Source organism: Rattus rattus, chromosome 15, assembly GCF_011064425.1.
Source record: "Rattus rattus isolate New Zealand chromosome 15, Rrattus_CSIRO_v1, whole genome shotgun sequence".
Classification (NCBI taxonomy): domain Eukaryota; kingdom Metazoa; phylum Chordata; class Mammalia; order Rodentia; family Muridae; genus Rattus; species Rattus rattus.
In genome coordinates this window covers 21613845-21633801 of record NC_046168.1, presented here as the reverse complement: position 1 = coordinate 21633801, position 19957 = coordinate 21613845, and the positions used below count along the sequence as shown (strand labels likewise).

Below are 19957 nucleotides of genomic sequence, written 5' to 3'. Positions count from 1 at the left end.
TATGTTTTAGTTTTAACCAGATATCCAAGGAAAAATTACTTAAATGTGTGTTCTTAAATTATACAAAAGAAGGGTTGGGGATTTAGCTCAGTGGTAGAGCGCTTGCCTAGCAAGCGAAAGGCCCTGGGTTCGGTCCCCAGCTCCAAAAAACAAGAAAAAAGAGAAAAAAAATTATACAAAAGAAAGCACTAACATTTAGTTTATAAGGCAAGCATAGTCCAGATAAGAAAATCTATCAAGTACAACACAAATTAGGACAGTGAAGCATAGGCTCACTTATAAATATGCACGTAAGTGGAGTAAGTGCAAGTCCAACGCAGCAGGAAATTAGAATAATAAACCATAACTGGACAGAGTTCATTCAATGAATTTAAAGAAGTTTAATATTAATACAATACAAAGTTTCAATTGGTCAAGTGGGAAACTACAAAATATCCCCTGGGTGTATGTACACCCAGGAAACATTTTTGTAGTTAATATTCATTTCTAGTAAACAGCTTTGATAAACTTAGTTTGCATTTTAAAAATCTGTGTGTGATGTTGAATATGTACTTGAGGTTGACATGTAGGTGACATAAAGTGCAGATAATGAGAGGCAATGCAGGGATGCCATTTTATATTATATATGTGGGCACACATAAGAAATAGGTGAAAACTCTTCAAAGAAAAAATTAGCAACATATACCTTTATCTCATAAATGGTTCATTTGTACACTAGATACTTTGCGATAAAACTTCACTTTTTTCATCATCCGAATATAAAATTGTCAGTTGGTTGTACTACAGAATAACTTTGTGTATACAAAAATACCCTTATCTATCTAGATAGCCCCCTAATCAATAAGGTGAGAGTTAAAATTACTTATGGTTTTATAAGTAAAGGGATTTATCTGGAGTATTTTGAGGTAAAATATGGCATAAAATGGGCACAGATGGGTACAAGATGTGCACTGTTGGGGTTCTTATATAACATAACAGACCATATGTAAAGATATGAATTAATAACTTACAAAGCTAACTGTTTACTTATAAGAACAATATTAAATTTGTTTTGAAAGTCTGTTTATATATCAAATAAATTCATTTCTTCATTTGCATTGAATGTTAAAAGTAAATGATTTTCAGTGGCTTTTGAAAGTAGAGGTGTGGTTTTCAGGCTAGAGGGTTGGGTGGGAGTGTAGAAAGGAGAAGGAAAGGTCTTAGGGGATGAAGCAATCCAAAAGAATCCAATAGAAGCTTCTCTTTGCAGCAGATGGAGAGCATTACAGATTATACAGTTGGTCAAAGGGTAGCAAAAACTGACCTGGGGACCTTGAGCAGCACACGGACATCCCAGGGGACCAAGATTGGACGTTTGCTTCACGGTAGTGTATGGGAGTGAAGCTGCTCCCAGGAAATCTCTCTCTCTCTCTCTCTCTCTCTCTCTCTCCATGTGTGTGTGTGTGTGTGTGTGTGTGTGTGTGAATGTGTTTATGTACATGTATATATGGATGGATGTATATATGCTTAAGGACAGGCATGGAGAGGTTGGCGCTTTCTCATGAAAGAGGAGTATAGAGTAGAAAAGATGTGACAACAGCAAAAATTAAAAATGAATTATATACTTATATGAAACTATTGGAAATATATGATAACTTATAAAATAAGAAAAAACTTCATTCTCACATTTAAACTCATAGCCTAATTTCACATTTAAAATGATTTGATCATAAAATTATGAACTTGTTAATCAGTTCAACATTATTTGATTTACTACAGCTGTTAATTGAGGAAAGAAATGAAGAACCGTTGTTTGCATAGATTATGGACTAGGAATGGCAGAGGCTGGAGAGTAATCTATGTCAATGACTAAACTTGGGGCCATTTATCCCTTGAAATCTGGAAACAAACTCTCTGTGAACCCATATGAGCAATTAGGCAGCACGAAGCTCATTCCTCTCTTGATCTGGAAGTTTCATTTGCGTACCAAAGACAAGGCTAGGCAGTAATGCAGATCTGTGCTTTTAATGGAGTCCTTGATGTGTGCTACTGAAAATGTAACTTAAGGTTTAATAATGAGAGAAATGCAGAAAATAATATATTTAAATTTCATCACACTCCCATCTTTCCTGGAATGTGTGCTAGTCCAAACAATTTCTATAATTGAAAACTACTAGGAACCTTTTAAATGCTTTCATGATTCCTTGTCATGAATAATATTGTGTTATTACAAAGAATTAAGGAGGCATAGGGTTGCCAGTTTAAAGATGATGTATGCACAAAAGATTACAGGCTTTGCAAAGAATTTCTCCTTCTCTGAAAATATCTTGTCAATGGCTATCATTTTACAGATGACTAATTGAGCTATCATCAACAAATTATATAAAAAGTTATATGTATTTGAATAATAATATGTCATCTGCTGACTGCTACTCTTCTGGGGTGCTTATACTCATACCTTGCAATGAATAATACATTTTGGAAATGCCTTAGTAACCATTTCCACTGCTAGGATATAAAAAAAAATTACCAAAAGCAACCGGGTGAAGGAAGGGTATTATCTTGAAGCTCTCACATTTCATTACTGAGGAAAGTCAGGGCAATAACTCAAGCCAGGAACCTGGAGGTAGGAACTGAGGGATGCTATTTTCTCTTCACGGCTTGCTCAGCCTGCTTTTCCATAGCGCACAGGATCACCACCCAGGGCTGGTAGAGTCCACAGTAAGTCAGGGCCTCACACATCAATCATCAATAAAGAAAATGCTCTACTGACTTGCCAACAGATCTGTCTGGGCTATTTTCTCAAATGACACTTCCTGTTCAGAAGTGATTCTAGCTCATGTCAAGCAGACAAAATTTGCCAGCACAATTGATCTTTTGTCGACCTGACATCACTGGTCTCCTAGGATATTTCCTTTTCCACTTGTTTCTAAGATGTCATGCCAACATCAATGTTTCAATAAGACATAAATAGCAGAGACACATACACACACACACACACACACACACACACGGGTGCACGCATGTACACACATACATACACACACATACACACACATACACATACACACACACGGGCATGCACATGTGCACACACACACATACACATACACACACACACGTACACACACACATACACATACACACACACGGGCATGTGCATGTACACACATACACACACATACAAACATACACACACACATATATCATACACACACATACACACACACACAGGTGCACACACGTACACACACACACACACGGGCGTGTACATGTACACACACACACACACGGGCATGTGCATGTACACACATACACACACATACAAACATACACACACACATATATCACACACACATACACACACAGGTGCACACACACACACACACACACGGGCACACATGTACACACACACACACACACGGGCGTGTACATGTACACACACACACAGACACACACACACACACTCCCGTGCTCAGGTCTGTTCCATCTGATGGATGGTGCTATCTTTGGCAGTTGCTGCAGGGTAAGGACATCTCCAAAACGCTGAGCTACCACAGCCTCACCACCGTTTCTACTCAGCACTTTTAGGGACTCTGACATATTAGAAGATACCAAATCCAAACTTCTCTCCATGATCCCTTCTATTCCTGTGGTTTCTATAGCAATTGAAGCAGTATCCCCATCCATTGACTCTTCCAGCCTTTGTTCAGAGACCCTATCCCTGCCATACCATGCCAAATCTCAACTTCTCTCCATGACCCTTCCCTCTTTCATGCCTTCAAAACAAGTACCCCTTGGGGAACTCTTACATATTACCAAGTCAGCTGTCAGTGTAAGGTACAGCATTGGCTCCCTCAGATTATAGCCTCCACGTGCTGACCCAGAGGAAAAACTTTCCTAAATCTTAACCACAGTTGATTCTTCAGTCCCAGCCAACTAGCACCTATTGTCCCAGCAAAGCAAAAGTTTTACTATGGTGGTGGCCTCTTACTAATTACAGTCTGTTCTTCAGCTCCAGATGACCAGAAGCATAAATGCTTCTTTCACAATATCATGCAAATAGTCCTACTATGGTCTTTGCTTCTCTCTGAGACAAGTCCAACCTCCATCATGTGCTTCCCCTTCAGCCTTATCCTACATGCTACTCAAACAACATACCAAGCTTTGAACTTGCAATGGCTTTTCTAGTCCAAAGTTCTAAAGTCCCTCTACAATCTTCCCAAAGTACATGGTCAGATTTGTCAAAGCAATACCCTAGAGGCTGGTATCAAAATCAGTCTTACTTAGAGTTTCCATTGTGGTGTTAAAACACAATAACCAAAAGGAACTTGGGAAGGAAAGAATTTATTTCAACTACAGGGTGTAAATCTAAACATCCATTATCCATTACAGAAATCACTATGAAGAGTCCTCATACCAACTAAAAGTAGAACTGCTGTATGATCGAACTATACCGTTATAAGCAGTCTAGTCACAAAGGAATCTAAGACAACATACCTGTTTGTCCATGGTCATTTTGGCACAATTTACAATAGTCAAGTCTGAAATCAGTCTAAATGCTCATCAATAGATGATGAGTGTATATATGGAGAGAGAGAGAGAGAGAGAGAGAGAGAGAGAGAGAGAGAGAGAGAGAGAGAAAATATTCACTTGGGCATAATTAAGAGCCAAAAATAATAGCATTTCCAGGAAACTTGATGGAATAGTAGATTATTATTATGGTAAATAAAGCAAATCAAACTCAGAAATACACAAATATCATGTTCCAAATCATTTGTGAAACCTAGCTGTCCTGTGCATATATCCAAGTCCTACATTCATGTACATATATATACATATACCCATATATATTTATATACACCTACAGGTACTATTCATGTAAAGAACTCAGAGGACAGAGAGAAGAGGGTAATTAAGGTGATTGTGGTCAATATACATTGCATACTTGTATGAAAATGTCATTAAGAAACACATATAACAAGCATAAACTAATAAAACAAGTGACCTGCCTGGTGGACTCAGGACACTTCCAGTTTTTAGCTGGAGCGCAAACCTCACTGATCCCGGCCCACATCTCCCTGCTCCCAAACCCTGTGAGAGAGAGAACTCACAGCACAGAGAAGTGGGCACTCCTGAGACAGCAGAGCACGAGAGACCACCAATACTGCCCACCCTTGAACACATCCCTGGCCTAAGAGGAAACTGCATAGGGCCTCTGGGAACCGGAAGATAGGGGCACTCAAGCAGTAGGTACACTGCGGTCCAGATACCTCCTGGATCTGAAAGGACCCAGTCAACAGCTCCCTGCACCCAAATCCCATGGGAAGGAGAACTAAACCTTCAGAAGGGCAGACACACCTGGGAAACCAGAAGAGACTACACTCTGCCCACATTTCTGACTCCAGAGGAAAACACCTAAGGCCATCTGGGGCCCCTGTGTACCAGGGCCCGGGAAAAAGGCGGGGCAGGCCCTTCTGGTTGCCATCCTCACAGAGAGCTCAAATGCAGTGCACTGGGAGTGACGTCAGGCCCAGGACCAGAGGTAAGACCAACTTTTCTGCTCTAAGTGACCTGCCTGGTGGACTCAGGACACATGCCCACAAGAACAGTTGAAGACAAGTAGACAGGAAAGAATACACACCTGAAAGCAGAACACACTGTTCCCATAACTGCCTGAAAGCAAACAGGAAAACAGGTCTACGGCACTCCTGACACACAGGACTATAGTACAGTCTAGCCACTGTCAGAAATAGCAAAACAAGGTAAAACCAGAGACAACCTGATGGCAAGAGGCAAGCGCAGGAACTTGAGCAACAGAAACCAAGACTAAATGGCATCAACAGAGCCCAATTCTCCCACTAAAGCAAACACTGAATATGCAAACACACCAGAAAAGCAAGATCTTGATTTTAAATAACATTTGATCATGATGATGGAGGACTTAGAGAAAGACATAAAGAACTCCCTTAGAGAAACACAGGAAAACATAAACAAACAGGTAGAAGCCTATAGAGAGGAATCACAAAAATCCCTGAAAGAATTCCAGGAAAACACAATCAAACAGTTGAAGGAATTAAAAATGGAAATAGAAGCAATCAAGAAAGAACACAGGGAAACAACCCTGGATATAGAAAACCATAGGAAGTGACAAGGAGCCGTAGATACAAGCATCACCAACAGAATACAAGAGATAGAAGAGAGAATCTCAGGAGCAGAAGATTCCATTGAAATCATCAACTCAACTGTCAAAGATAATGTAAAATGGAAAAAACAACTGGTCCAAAACATACAGGAAATCCAGGACTCAATGAGAAGATCAAACCTGAGGATAATAGGTAGAAGGGAGTGAAGACTCCCAGCTCAAAGGACCAGTAAATCTCTTCAACAAAATCATGGAAGAAAACTTCCCTAACCTAAAGAAAGAGGTGCTCATATACATACAAAAAGCCTACAGAACTCCAAATAGATTGTACCAGAAAAGAAACTCTTCCCATCACAAAATAGTCAGAATATCAATTGCACAAAACAAAGAAAGAATATTAAAAGCAGTAAGGGGAAAATGTCAAGTAACATATAAAGGCAGACCTATCAGAATTACACCAGACTTCTCACCGGAGACTATGAAATCCAGAAGATCCTGAACAGATGTCATACAGACCCTAAGAGAACACAAATGCCAGCCCAGGTTACTTCCAGCAAAGCTCTCAATTAACATAGATGGAGACACCAAGATATTTCATGTCAAAACCAAATTTACACAATATCTTTCCACAAATCCAGTGCTACAAAGGATAATAAATGGTAAAGCCCAACACAAGGAGGCAAGCTACACCCTAGAAAAAGCAAGAAACTAATCGTCTTGGCAACAAAACAAAGAGAAGAAAAGCACACAAACATAATCTCACATCCAAATACGAATATAACAGTAAGCAGCAATCACTATTTCTTAATATCTCTCAACATCAATGGACTCAATTCCCCAATAAAAAGACATAGATTAACAAACTGGATATACAATGAGGACCCTGCATTCTGCTGCCTACAAGAAACACACCTCAGAGACAAAGACAGACACTACCTCAGAGTGAAAGGCTGGAAAACAGTTTCCAAGCAAATGGTCTGAAGAAGCAAGCTGGAGTAGCCATTCTAATATCGAATAAAATTGATTTTCAACCAAAAGTCATCAAAAAAGATAAGGAAGGACACTTCATATTCATCAAAGGAAAAATCCACCAAGATGAACTCTCAATCCTAAATATCTATGCTCCAAATACAAGGGCACCTACATACATAAAAGAAACCTTATAAAGCTCAAAGGACACATTGCACCTCACACAATAATAGTAGGAGATTTCAACACCCCACTCTCATCAATGGACAGATCATGGAAACAGAAATAAAACAGAGACATAGACAGACTAAGAGAAGTCATGAACCAAATGGACTTAACAGATATTTATAGAACGTTCTATCCTAAAACAAAAGGATATACCTTCTTTTCACCACCTCATGGTACTTTCTCCAAAATTGACCATAAAATCGGTCATAAAACGGGCCTCAACAGATACAGAAATGTAGAAATAATCCCATGTGTCCTATCAGACCATCATGGGCTAAAGCTGGTCTTCAATAACAATAAGGGAAGAATGCCCACATATACATGGAAGATGAACAATGCTCTACTCAATGATAACCTGGTCAAGGAAGAAATAAAGAAAGAAATTAAAGACTTCTTAGAATTTAATGAAAATGAAGGTACAACGTACCCAAACTTATGGGACACAATGAAAGCTGTGCTAAGAGAAAAACTCATAGCTCTGAGTGCCTGCAGAAAGAAAAAGGAGAGAGCATATGTCAGCAGCTTGACAGCACACCTAAAAGCTCTAGAGCAAAAAGAAGCAAATACACCCAGGAGGTGTATAAAGCAGGAAATAATCAAACTCAGAGCTGAAATCAACCAAGTAGAAACAAAAAGGACCATACAAAGAATCAACAGAACCAAAAGTTGGTTCTTTGAGAAAATCAACAAGATAGATAAACCCTTAGCCAGATTAACCAGAGGACACAGATAGTGTGTCCAAATTAACAAAACCAGAATTGAAAAGGGAGACATAACTACTGAATCAGAGGAAATTCAAAAAATCATCAGATCCTACTACAAAAGCCTACATTCAACAAAATTTGAAAATCTGGAGGAAATGGACAATTTCTTGGACAGATACCAGGTACCAAATTAAATCAGGAATAGATAAACCATTTAACCAACACCATAACTTCTTTAAAAGGGGAACAAGAATAGCCTTGGGAGGGAATAGGGAGCCAAAGTTTAGAACAGAGGCAGAAGGAACACCTATTCAGAGCCGTCCCCACATGTGGCCCATACATATACAGCCACCAAACTAGGTAAGATGAATGAAGCAAAGAAGTGCAGGCAGACAGGAACTGGATATAGATCTCTCCTGAGAGACACAGCCAGAATACAGCAAATACATAGGCGAATGCCAGCAGCAAACCACTGAACTGAGAACAGGACCCCTGTTGAAGGACTCAGAGAAAGGACTGAAAGAGCTTGAAGGGGCTTAAGGCCCCATATGAACAGCAATGCCCGCCAACCAGACCTTCCAGGGACTAAGCCACTCCCCATAGACTATACATGGACTGACCCTGGGCTCCAACCTCATAGGTAGCAATAAATAGACTAGTAAGAGCACCAGTGGAAGGGTAAGTCCTTGGTCCTGCCAAGACTGAATCCCCAGTGAACGTGATTGTTGGGGGAAGGGCGGTAATATGGGGAGAATGGGGAGGAATACCCATAGAGAAGGGGAGGGGGAGGGGTTAGGGGGATGTTGGCCCGGAAAACGGGAAAGGGAATAATAATCAAAATGTAAATAAGAAATACCCAATTTAATAAAGATGACAAAAAATGATAGATCTAAGACAGTTTAAAAAAACACAAATTTTAGTTACTAATGAAGTAAGCGTTCTGTTGAGTTGTCAAATCTGTTTTGCTATCCAACAATATGAAACTAATAGTAGGAAGTTGACTGCTATACCATAATTGGCAGGGAAAATATGCTATTTCTAGCTCCAAACCATTTTCTAAATATTTCAAAATATGAAAAACTCACCGTTCTCAGTAAATTCGATAGTTCATTTGATGTGCTCTGTGTTTCTCTCAGGACCTCACTCACTACTTCTTCGTCCTCTTCAATGTCCTGGTTCACAGACTCGATTGAGGTTGTGTAGTGATCATCCAGATTGCTAAGCTTATCTAGTTCTTTCCTAAGATAAAAAAAAGCAAAGCTGATTTTTATCCAAAGGACAATTATATTTAAACCACTCCCTAACTTATTAGCAGTCAATGACTTTTATCCTAAAAATTGTCCCTTCCCATAGCAATTCTCAATTCCTAAAAACCTCGGATATTAAGTAAAAAGTGAGTACAAAAGCAAACTAGTACTCATGTTTCCCAAGAGAGAAAAGTTTATATATATATATATATATATATATATATATATATATATATATATATATAATTTGGATTGTCTTGTGGGAGAAGTTGGGTAATAAAAGACATAAAGCCACTAGGCATTTAAATATCACCCTTTTCATGACCACTAATCAGGAAAACCCAATAGGGAGAGCCAGTCACACTCTCTCACTCTGTTGGTAAGAACTAGTATACAAGTATTCTAATTTAAGAAGGGTGATATTGGCAGAGTATTGGGCATGTAGAGCAATGAAACAGAGCCCAGTAGATACAAACAGAACCATAGAAATAGGACTTGATGATTCTTGACAATGTTTCACGTGCTCTGTTGTATCAGGATACATTCAAACCTCAAAAGGACAAACAAGAAGCCAAAATCTTATGTGATCACATTAGGGTTTCTTTATTCAAACTGAAGCTTGGGTCACACCACCATCTCTGATTCAGGAAAATGGGATGGAGCCTCAAGCCCAGATTCAGGCAAGCATTTATAGAGGCAAGAAGGGGCTATCTAGCCTGATACACGTCAGATTGGGCATTCATTACGGACTTTAACATAATTGGCTGGTGCTAGGAGCCACATCAGAAAGTTAACTTCTGTTTTCCTCCTGATCGGTGGTTGTTAGGAAGTGAAATGTCAGGGGGCAAACCTGTAACCTGGAGGTACAGATTGGTTGGGAGGTAACCTGGAAACTGGAGACACACACAGGTATTGTTGAGCGGTAACCTGGAACCCGGTGCTAGGCCTGTTAGTTAACTTGTGTTTAATCTTAGGTCAGGATCCATAAAATGTAGTATGAACCAAAAGATTTGGTTTCTCAGCTCTTTAACCAAAGCAGTATGATACAGGGTACCAGGTTACATGGATGCCCAAGTAGAAAGAGAAGAAAAGCTAAATCTGACTGCATCTCAAGCATCCTTTACCTAATGCTACCAAGTATAACATGTAAAGTTGGATACGATATGTTAGAAGAAAACAGTCTGTAATTTGAGCATTAGAGCAAGAAGTTTCCCATGGCACCAAGCCTGTAAATGGAATTCCAACTAAATTTAAAATTTTCCACAAAAAACTAACCCGACCCAGGGATAAGAGAACTGGTTAAAAATCATAAGGTAGTTGCAATTTACATATCAAACTTTTAAAACTAAGCTTGAATTCTCTATAGAAAACTATCTATAGCAGCCAGGAAAAATAAAACAAAACAAAAAACACTTGAGCAGTTACTTCATAAAAGAAAGAATTCACTTTGTCAGCACCAAATATGCAAAAGAAATTTGAAATAAAACCTCAGTGCTACAAAAATGCTAGAGCTGCTTAACGTTTTTCCTTTAAAAAGTGATCTCTTCTTGCTCCTAAGGATGGTTAATGGTTTCTCTACACGGTACAGCTGACTGCAGGTTTGTTGTTGTTGCTGCTGCTGTTGATATTTTATTTATTTACATTTCAAACATTATCTCCTTTTCCGTTTTTCTTTCTCCAAACACCCTATCCCATACTTCCTCCCCCTGATTCTATGAGGGTGCTCCTCCACCCACCCACACACTCCTGCCTCCCCTCCTTGGCATTCGCCTACACTGGGGTATTGACCCTTCCCAGGAAGGGTCTTTCCTTCCATTGGTGCCCAGCAAGGCCATCCTCTGCTACCTACGCAGCTGGAGCCCTGGGTCACTCCATGTGTACTTTTTGGTTGGTCATTTATTCCCTGGGAGCTTGTCTGGTTGGTTGATGTTGTTGCTCTTCCTGTGAGTCGCAAACCCCTTCCGCTCCTTCAGTCCTTTCTCTAACTCTTCTATTTAGTTCAACGGTTGGCTGTGAGCATCCACCTCAGTATTTGTCAGACTCTGGCAGAGCCTCTCAGGCGACAGCTATATCAGGCTCCTGTCAGCATGCACTTCTTGACATCTGCAATATTGTCAAGGTTTGGTGGTAGAAAATGAGATGGATCATCAGGTGGGGCAGTCTTTGGATGGCCTTTCCTTAGTCTCTGCTCCACACTTTGTCTTTGTATTTCTTCCCTTGAGTATTTTGTTCCCCTTTCTAAGAGAGACTGAAGCATCCATGCATTACCTTTTTCTTGAGCTTCATGTGGTCTGTGAATTGTATCTTCTGTAGTCTGAGCTTTTGGGGCTAATATTCGCTTATTAGTGAGTGCATATCATGTGACTGGGTGACCTTACTTAGGATAATATTTCCTAATTCCATCAATTTGCCTGAGAATTTCATGAAGTCATTGTTTTTAATATCTGAATAGAATTCCATTGTATACCAAATTTCCTGTATCCATTCCTCTGTTCAAGGACATCTGGGTCATTTCCAGCTTCTGAGTATTATAAATAAGGCTGCTACGAACATAGTGGAGCATGTGTACTTGTTATACATTGGAGCAACTATTGGGTATATGTCTAGGAGTGGTATAGCTGGGTCCTCAGGTAGTACTGTGTCCTACCTGGGCTCAGGAACCGCCAGACTGATTTCCAGAGTGGTTGTACTAGATTGCAATCCCACCAACAATGGAAGAGTGTTCCTCTTTCTTCACAACATTGCCAGTATCTGCTGATTTTGCAGATCTTTTTTGATCTTCATCACTCTGACTGGTGTGAGGTAGAATCTAGGGGTTGTTTTGATTTGCATTTCTGTGATGACTAAAACTGTTGAACATTTCTTTAAATGTTTCTGAACCACTCTGTATTTCTCAGTTGAGAATTCTTTGTTTAGCTCTATACCCCATTTTTAATAAGGTTATTCATTTCTCTGGAGTCAAACTTCTTCAGTTCTTTCTATGTATTGGATATTAGCCCTATATCAGATGTAGGATTCATAAAGATCTTTTCCCTATCTGTTAATTGTCATTTTGTCCTATTGACAGTGTCCTTTGCCTTATAGAAGCTTTGCAAAAATGGGACAAAAGGTCCCATTTGTTTATTGTTGATCTTAAAGTATAACCCATTAGTTTTGTGTTCAGGAAATTTGACCCTGTGCCCATGTGATTGAGGCTCTTCCCCACTTTCTCTTGATTAGTTTCAGTTTATCTGCTTTTATATGGAGTTCCTTTATCCACTTGAACTTGCACATGGAGATAAGAATAGATCAATTTGTATTCTTTTACATGATGACTGCCAGTTGAACCAACACCATCTGTTGAAAATGCTGTCTTTTTTCAACTGGATAGTTTTAGCGCCTCTGTCAAAGATCAAGTGACCATAGATATGTGGGGTCACTTCTGGGTCTTCAATTCTATTCCACTGGTCTATCTGTCTGTGCCTGTACCAATACCATGCAGTTTTTATCACTATTGCTCTGTAATACTGCTTGAGGTCAGGGATGGTGGTTTCCCCAAAGATTTTTTGTTGTTGAGAATAATTTTGGCTATCCTGGGTTTTTTGTTATTCCAAATGAACTTGAACATTGTTTTGTCTAACTCTATAAATAATTAAGTTGGAATTTTGATGGGGATTGCATTGAATCTGTAGATTGCTTTAGGCAAGATGGTCATTTTACTATATTAATCCTGCCAACCCATGATCATGGGAGATCTTTTCATCATCTGAGAGCTTTGATTTCTTTCTTTAGAGACTTGAACTTCTTGTCCTACAGATCTTTCACTTGCTTGGTTAGTGTCACACAAAGGTATTTTATGTTATTTGGGACTATTGTGAAGGGTAAAATTTCCCTAATTTCTTTCTCAGTTTATCCTTTGAGTAGAGGAAGGCTACTGAATTGTTTGAGTTAATTTTATATCCAGCTTTTTTGCTGAAGTTGTTTATCAACTGTAGGAGTTCTCTGGTGGAATTTTTGGGGTCACTTAAGTACACTATCATATCATCTGCAATAGTGATATCTAAATTCTTCCTTTCCAATATGTATCCCTTTGACCTTCTTTGTTATCTGATAGCTCTGGTAGGAATACAAGTACTATCTTAAAAAAGTAGGGAGAGAGTCATCAGTCTTGTATAGTACCTGATTTTCATGGAATTGCTTCAAGTTTCTCTCCATTTAGTTTGATGTTAGCTACTGGTTTGCTGTCTATTGCTTTTACTATGCTTAGGTATGGAACTTGAATTCCTTATCTCTCCAATACTGTTAACATGAAGGGACATTGTATTTTCTCAAAGGCTTTTTTGGCATCTAATGAGTTGATCATGCGGTTTTTTTCTTTGAGTTTGTTTACATAGTGGATTACATTGATGTATTTCCATATATTGAATTATCCCTGCATCCATGTGATGAAGTCTACTTGGTCACAATGGATGGTTGTTTTGATGTGTTCTTGGATTCGGTTTGTGAGAATTTTATTAAGTGTTTTAATCAATATTCATAAGGAATTGTTCTGAAATTCTCTTTCATTCTTGGGTCTTTGTATGGTTGAGGTATAAATGTAATTGTGGCTTCATAGAAGAAATTTGGTAGTGCTCCATTTGTTTCAATTTTGTGGAATAGTTTGGACAGTATTGGTATGAACTCTTCTATGAAGGTCTGATAGAATTCTGGACTAAACCCATCTTGTCCTTGGCACTTTTTGGTTGGGAGACATTTAATAACTGCTTCTAGTTCTTTAGGAGTTATGGGGTTGTTCAGATGGTTTTTTTGTTCCTGATTTAACTTGGTACCTGGTATCTGTCTAGAAAATTGTCCATTTCCTCTAGATTTTCCAGTTTTGTTGAATATAGGCTTTTGTAGTAGAATCTGATGATGTTTTAATTTCTTCAGATTCTGTTGGTATGTCTCCCTTTTCATTTCTGATTTTGTTAATTTGACACTCTCTGTGACCTCTGGTTAGTCTGGCTAAGAGTTTATCTATCTTATTGATTTTCTCAAAGAACCAGCTCCTGGTTTTGTTGATTTTTTTGGTATAGTCCTTTTTGTTTCTACTTGGTTGATTTCAGCTCTGAGTTTGATTATTTCCTGCCTTCTACTCCTCCTGGGTGTATTTGCTTCTTTTTGTTCTAGAGGTTTTAGGTGTGCCATCAAGCTGCTGACATATGCTCTCGCCTCTTTCTTTTTCAAGCACTCAGAGCTATGAGTTTTCCTCTTAGCACTGCTTTCATTATATCCCATATGTTTGGGTATGTTGTATGTTCATTTTCATTAAATTCTAAGCAGGCTTTCATTTGTTTCTTTATTTCTTCATTGATGAACTTTTCATTGAGTAGAGCATTGTTCAACTTCCATTTATATGTGGGCTTTCTGTCATTATTCTTCTTGAAGACCAGTCTTAGTGTGTAGTGATCTGATAGGATTCATGGGATTATTTCTATCTTCCTGTATCTGTTGAGGCCTGTTTTATTACCAATTTTATGGTCAGTTTTGGAGAAGGTACCATGAGGTGCTGAGAAGAAGATATATCCTTTTCTTTTAGGATGGAATGTTCTATAAATATCTGTTAAATCCATTTGGCTCATAAGTTCTGTTAGGTTTTCTATGTCTCTGTTTAATTTCTGTTTCTATGATCTGTCCATTGATGAGAGTGGGGTGTTGAAATATCCTACTATTATCGTGTGAGGTACAATGTGTGCTTTGAGCTTTAGTAAGGTTTCTTTTATGACCGTAAGTGCCCTTGCATTTGGAGCACATATATTTAGGATTGAGAGTTCATCTTGGTGGATTTTCCCTTTGATGAATATGAAGTAACTTTATCTTTTTTAATGACTTTTTGTTGAAAGCCAATATTATTTGATATTAGAATGGCAACTCCAGCTTGTTTCTTTGGGCCATTTGCTTGGAAAGTTTTTTCCAACCATTTACTCTGAGGTAGTGTCTGTCTTTGTCTGTGAGGTGTGTTTCTTGCATGCAGCAAAATGCTGGGTCCTTTTTATCCAGTCTGTTAGTCTATGTCTTTTTACTGGGGAAATGAATTCATTGATGTTGAGAGATATTAAGGAATAGTGATTGTTGCTTCCTGTTAATTGCCTTGTTACAGATGGAATTATATTTGTGTGTCTCTGTTTTGGTTTCATTGTAAGAGTATTATATTCTTGCTTTCTGTATGGTGTAGTTTCTCTCCTTGTGTTGGAGTATTCTATCTATTATCCTTTATAGGGATGGATTTGTAGAAAGATGGTGTGTAAATTTGGTTTTGTCATGGAATATCTTGGTTTCTCCATCTATGTTAATTGAGAGTTTCGCTGAATACAGTAACTTGGGCTGGCATTTGTGTTCTCTTAGGGTCTGTATGACATCTGTTCAGGATCTTCTGGATTTCATATTCTCTGGTGAGAAGTCTGGTGTAATTCTGATAGGTCTGCCTTTATATGTCACTTGACATTTTTCCCTTACTGCTTTTAATATTTTCTTTGTTTTGTGCATTTGGTGTTTTAACGATTATGTGACAGGAGGAATTTATCTTCTGGTCCAATCTGTTTGGAGTTCTGTAGGCTTTTTGTATATTTATGGGCATCTCTCTTTAAGTTAGCAAAGTTTTCTTCTATAATTTTGTTGAATATATTTACTGGCCCTTTAAGCTGGGAGTCTTTACTTTCTTCTATACCTATTATCCTTAGGTTTGACCTTCTCATTGTGTCCCGGATTTCCTGGTTTGAGCTAGGAGCTTCTTGTGTTTTACATTATCTTTGACAGTTGTGTTAATGTTTTCTATGGTATCTTCTGCCCCTGAGATTATCTCTTCTATCTCTTCTATTCTGTTGGTGATGCTTGTATCTATGACTCCTTGTCTCTTCCTTAGGTTTTCTAAATCCAGGGTTGTCTCCCTTTGTTCTTTCTTTATTGTTTCTATTTCCATTTTTAAATCCTGAATGGTTTTGTTCAATTTCTTCACCTGTTTGATTGTGTTTTCCTGTAATTCTTTCAGGGATTTTTTATGTTTCCTCTCCAAGGGCTTCCACTTGTTCACTTGTGTTTTCCTGCATTTCTTTAAGAGAAATCTTTATGTCCTTCTCAAAGTCTTCCATCATTATCACAAAATGTGATTTTTAATCTAAATCTTGCTTTTCCAGTGTGTTTGTATATCCCGTATTTTCTTCGCCTAGAGAACTGGGCTCTGATGATGCCAAGTAGTCTTGGTCTCTGTTGCTTAGGTTCCTGCGCTTGCCTCTAGCCATTGGGTTGTCTCTGGTATTTGCTTGTCTTGATGTTTCTGAGAGTGACTTGACCCTGCTGTAGGCCTCTGTGTCAGTATGCCTGTAGAATTGTTTTCTTGTTTTCTTTCAGCTGTTTCTGGAAACAGGTGCTCTGCTCTCAGGTGTGTAGGTGCTCCTGGTGACTGTCTTTCAGCTCTTGGCATGGGCAGGATTCAGAAAGGTCCTGTTCCTGATTTTTCCTAGGTCCTTGCACCCAGGGGCACAGTTGGCACTAGGCGATTCCCTCTTGGGTCTGGAATGTAGGTAGAGGGTAGTCTTTTCTGGCTTCTCAGGAGTATCCACACTTCTGTGGGTCCAGCTCTCTCCCCCACAGAATTTGGGTGCAGGGAGCTGTTTGGCTTGTTCAGTTCAGTCCTGGGCACAGACCAGAACTGAAGGTACTGTCGGCTGTCTGTTCCTATATTCCTGTGTCCAGAGGCACTGTGCAGTTTCCCCTTGGACCGGGGATGTGGGCAGAGTTGTGCAGAAGTGACAGTCTGTCTTGTGGTCTTATGATGTCTGCACTTCTGGATGTTCAGCTCTCTTCCCCATGGGATTTGGGTACAGGGAACTGTGGGATGGTCAGATTTCTTCTTCTTATTTTGTCCTGGATTTCCTGGATGTTTCACATTAGGATGCATTTTGGTTTTTCTTTTACTGTTGTGTCAATGTATTTTTATTGTATCTTCTGAATCTGAAAATCTTCTGTCTCTTGTATTCTGTTGGTGATGTTTATGTCTATGACTCCTGATCTCTTTCTAGGTTTTCTATCTCCTTGTTTGTTTCCCATTGTGATTTATTTATTTTTTCTATTTCCATTTTTAGATTCTGGATGGTTTTGTTCAATTCCTTCACCTGTGTGTTCTTCTAATTCTCTAAGGGATTTTTGTGTTTCCTCTTTAAGGGCTTCTACCTGTTTACCTCTGTTCTTCTGTATTATTTAAGGGAGTCAATTATGTCCTTCTTTAAGTCTTCTATCATCATCATTAAACATGATTTTCAAATCCGAATCTTGCTCTTCCGGTGTTGTGGAGTATCTAGGAGTTGCTGTGGTGGGAGAACTTGGTTCTGAAGATGCCAAATGGCCTTGGTTTCTGTTGCTTTCATGCCTCTCGCCATCTGGTTATCTCTGGTGTTAGTTGGTCTTGTTCTCTCTTAATGAAGCCTGTCCCTCCTGTGAGCCTTTGAGCCGGTGAGCTTGGGATTGACAGTGCTCCTGGGAGACCAAATATCTCTGGGTAGAATTTGGGTCTGGAGAGATGTGCCACAGTGTTAATTCGTGGGCACAGATGGAGACCAAAAGCACTTTTTTTTCTTTTAAACTAATATTTAGCACTCAGTCTGGCAATCATGTTCAGCAATGGGCATTCCATAGATAAGAAAACTTAATCTCTACACAGACCTAGCACATGAATTGTTTTGATAGATTAACAAGAAAGTAGAAACTAACCAAATGCCCTCAAAGTATAGGTGGTTAGGCAAACCCAGCACATCTACATTATGAAATCTCATTTAGTAATTATTTCTAAGGCATTCTTGGAATTTATCTACTAAGGTGGATTAATCTTAATGACATAAAAGCAAAAAGAAAAATAAAAACAAGAACCCAAAGGTTGCTTGTTCTGTGATGCATTTATGAAATGTGCCCAAAGGAGGAAGATTTGAGAACAGAGGACAGAGAAATAATAGGGGTACAGAGATAGGCAGCATAGGATATGACACCCTTCCATACTTGGATCAATGTAGTAGTTAGTGAATTTACACACAAGAGAAAATTACATATCACTATACATCCATCCATGTGAATTAGTGCATTTAAAAACATGATGCATGGAGAAGACTGGGCAGGGCCTGTTTCCTAATCTGATATCATAGTTCTAATCTCTAAGATCTCTACATTGGAAGACACCTGGAGAACGGAATTGAGAATCATAGAATTCTATGGGTCTGTAATTACTCATAAAAAATATAAAGAAAATAAACGTGGGGAAAAGCACTGTATAACTTAGCATAGCTGAAACTGAAAACATAATAGTTATTAAGGAATATTATTATTGGTCTGTCACTGAACAGCATTCTGCTCTGCATACAGGCACACACACATGTATGCATGTGCACATACACACATGAATATATATATACACACATGCACACATATGTACACACATATGTACACACATATACACACATATACATATGCACACACACATATACACACATACACACTTTTACACATACAAACACACACACACACACACACACACACACATACACACAGACACACACAAGCCCAGGCACACTTCGAAATGGAAAACTTGAAAGGCAAAAGAAATTTAGTATGAAATTTATATAATTATATTGGCAAATAACTCCAGCATTTAGTAAGTAAAGAATAACCATGAAAACAACAGGTAACAAAACTCTACTAGATGACATTAATTTTTGTTTTACTTATTTAGTTGTGCAGGTAGCTTATATCTAAGATAATAAAAACTCAAAACCAAAGAGGCATGCAGAGATGACTTAGTGGCTTTTGCAGAGGACATGAATATAGGTCCTGAGTGGGCCACAGCTGCCTGTAACTACTGCTCCGAGATCCATTGCTCCCTTTGGCCTTCTTGGGCACTTGAGCAACTGTGACACATATTCACACATAGACATATACATAAATAAATCTTTTAGGGTCTCAAGAACATAGGTGATCTTTAAAAGGACAGAACAAGTCACAGGATGAACTCTCTTCCTAAAGGAAAATTAAAATTCAGAGTTGGTATGATATTTTGTTTATTTGGGTTATTTTATATCCTGTTTTATGCACATGGGCATCTTCTATATTTATGTCTCTGTAACACTTGCATGCCTCTTGCCCACAAGAGCCAGAAAAAGGCGTCGGATTTCCCTGAATCAAAATTACAAAAAGTCGTGAGGCTCCATGTGGGTGCTGTAGTTGAGTTCAGATCCCCTCACAGAGAAGAGCCAGTGTGGTCTCACTCCCTGAGCATCTCTCCAGCCCCGATGCCTTATTCACACTAAAACTCTTCTCCTTCATAATCAACTTAACTTGTCAAGATAACCTCATCGAAGCTGTCATTCTAAGAGATTTGTCAGTCAAGAAGGATTGAAGACAAAAACCAAAGGGGAAGAAATGGTTGTCCCGACTATAAGTCTATTTTTAAAATCCTTCTGTAAAATAAAATATTGAAAGCATTCTCATAGATCATAGAAATAAAACATTCTACAATCGGCAAGTGTTTAAATGAATGGAAGTGGATAAATATAGTAACCTTTTAATTATTTTTGTATTACCCGATATATCGACAGCATCTAATGTGTTTTAAATCTGATGATGTAAGCATCTTACAAAATAATAAAATTATCATCACCCAAAGAGAAGAAGTGAGAACAGAATGA

The 19957-nt window shown here is 38.7% G+C and overlaps 1 protein-coding gene across 1 annotated transcript in view; it reads right to left on the bottom strand.

The window, feature by feature from the left end:
• The window catches only part of Ccdc178 (coiled-coil domain containing 178), a 349742-nt gene that overhangs the window by 271614 nt on the left and 58171 nt on the right, over positions 1-19957 (bottom strand). Inside the window, exon 10 of the mRNA XM_032886100.1 lies at positions 9111-9264. Within this exon, the coding sequence (XP_032741991.1) occupies positions 9111-9264 (154 nt within the window). The remainder of the gene's footprint in view (positions 1-9110; positions 9265-19957) is intronic.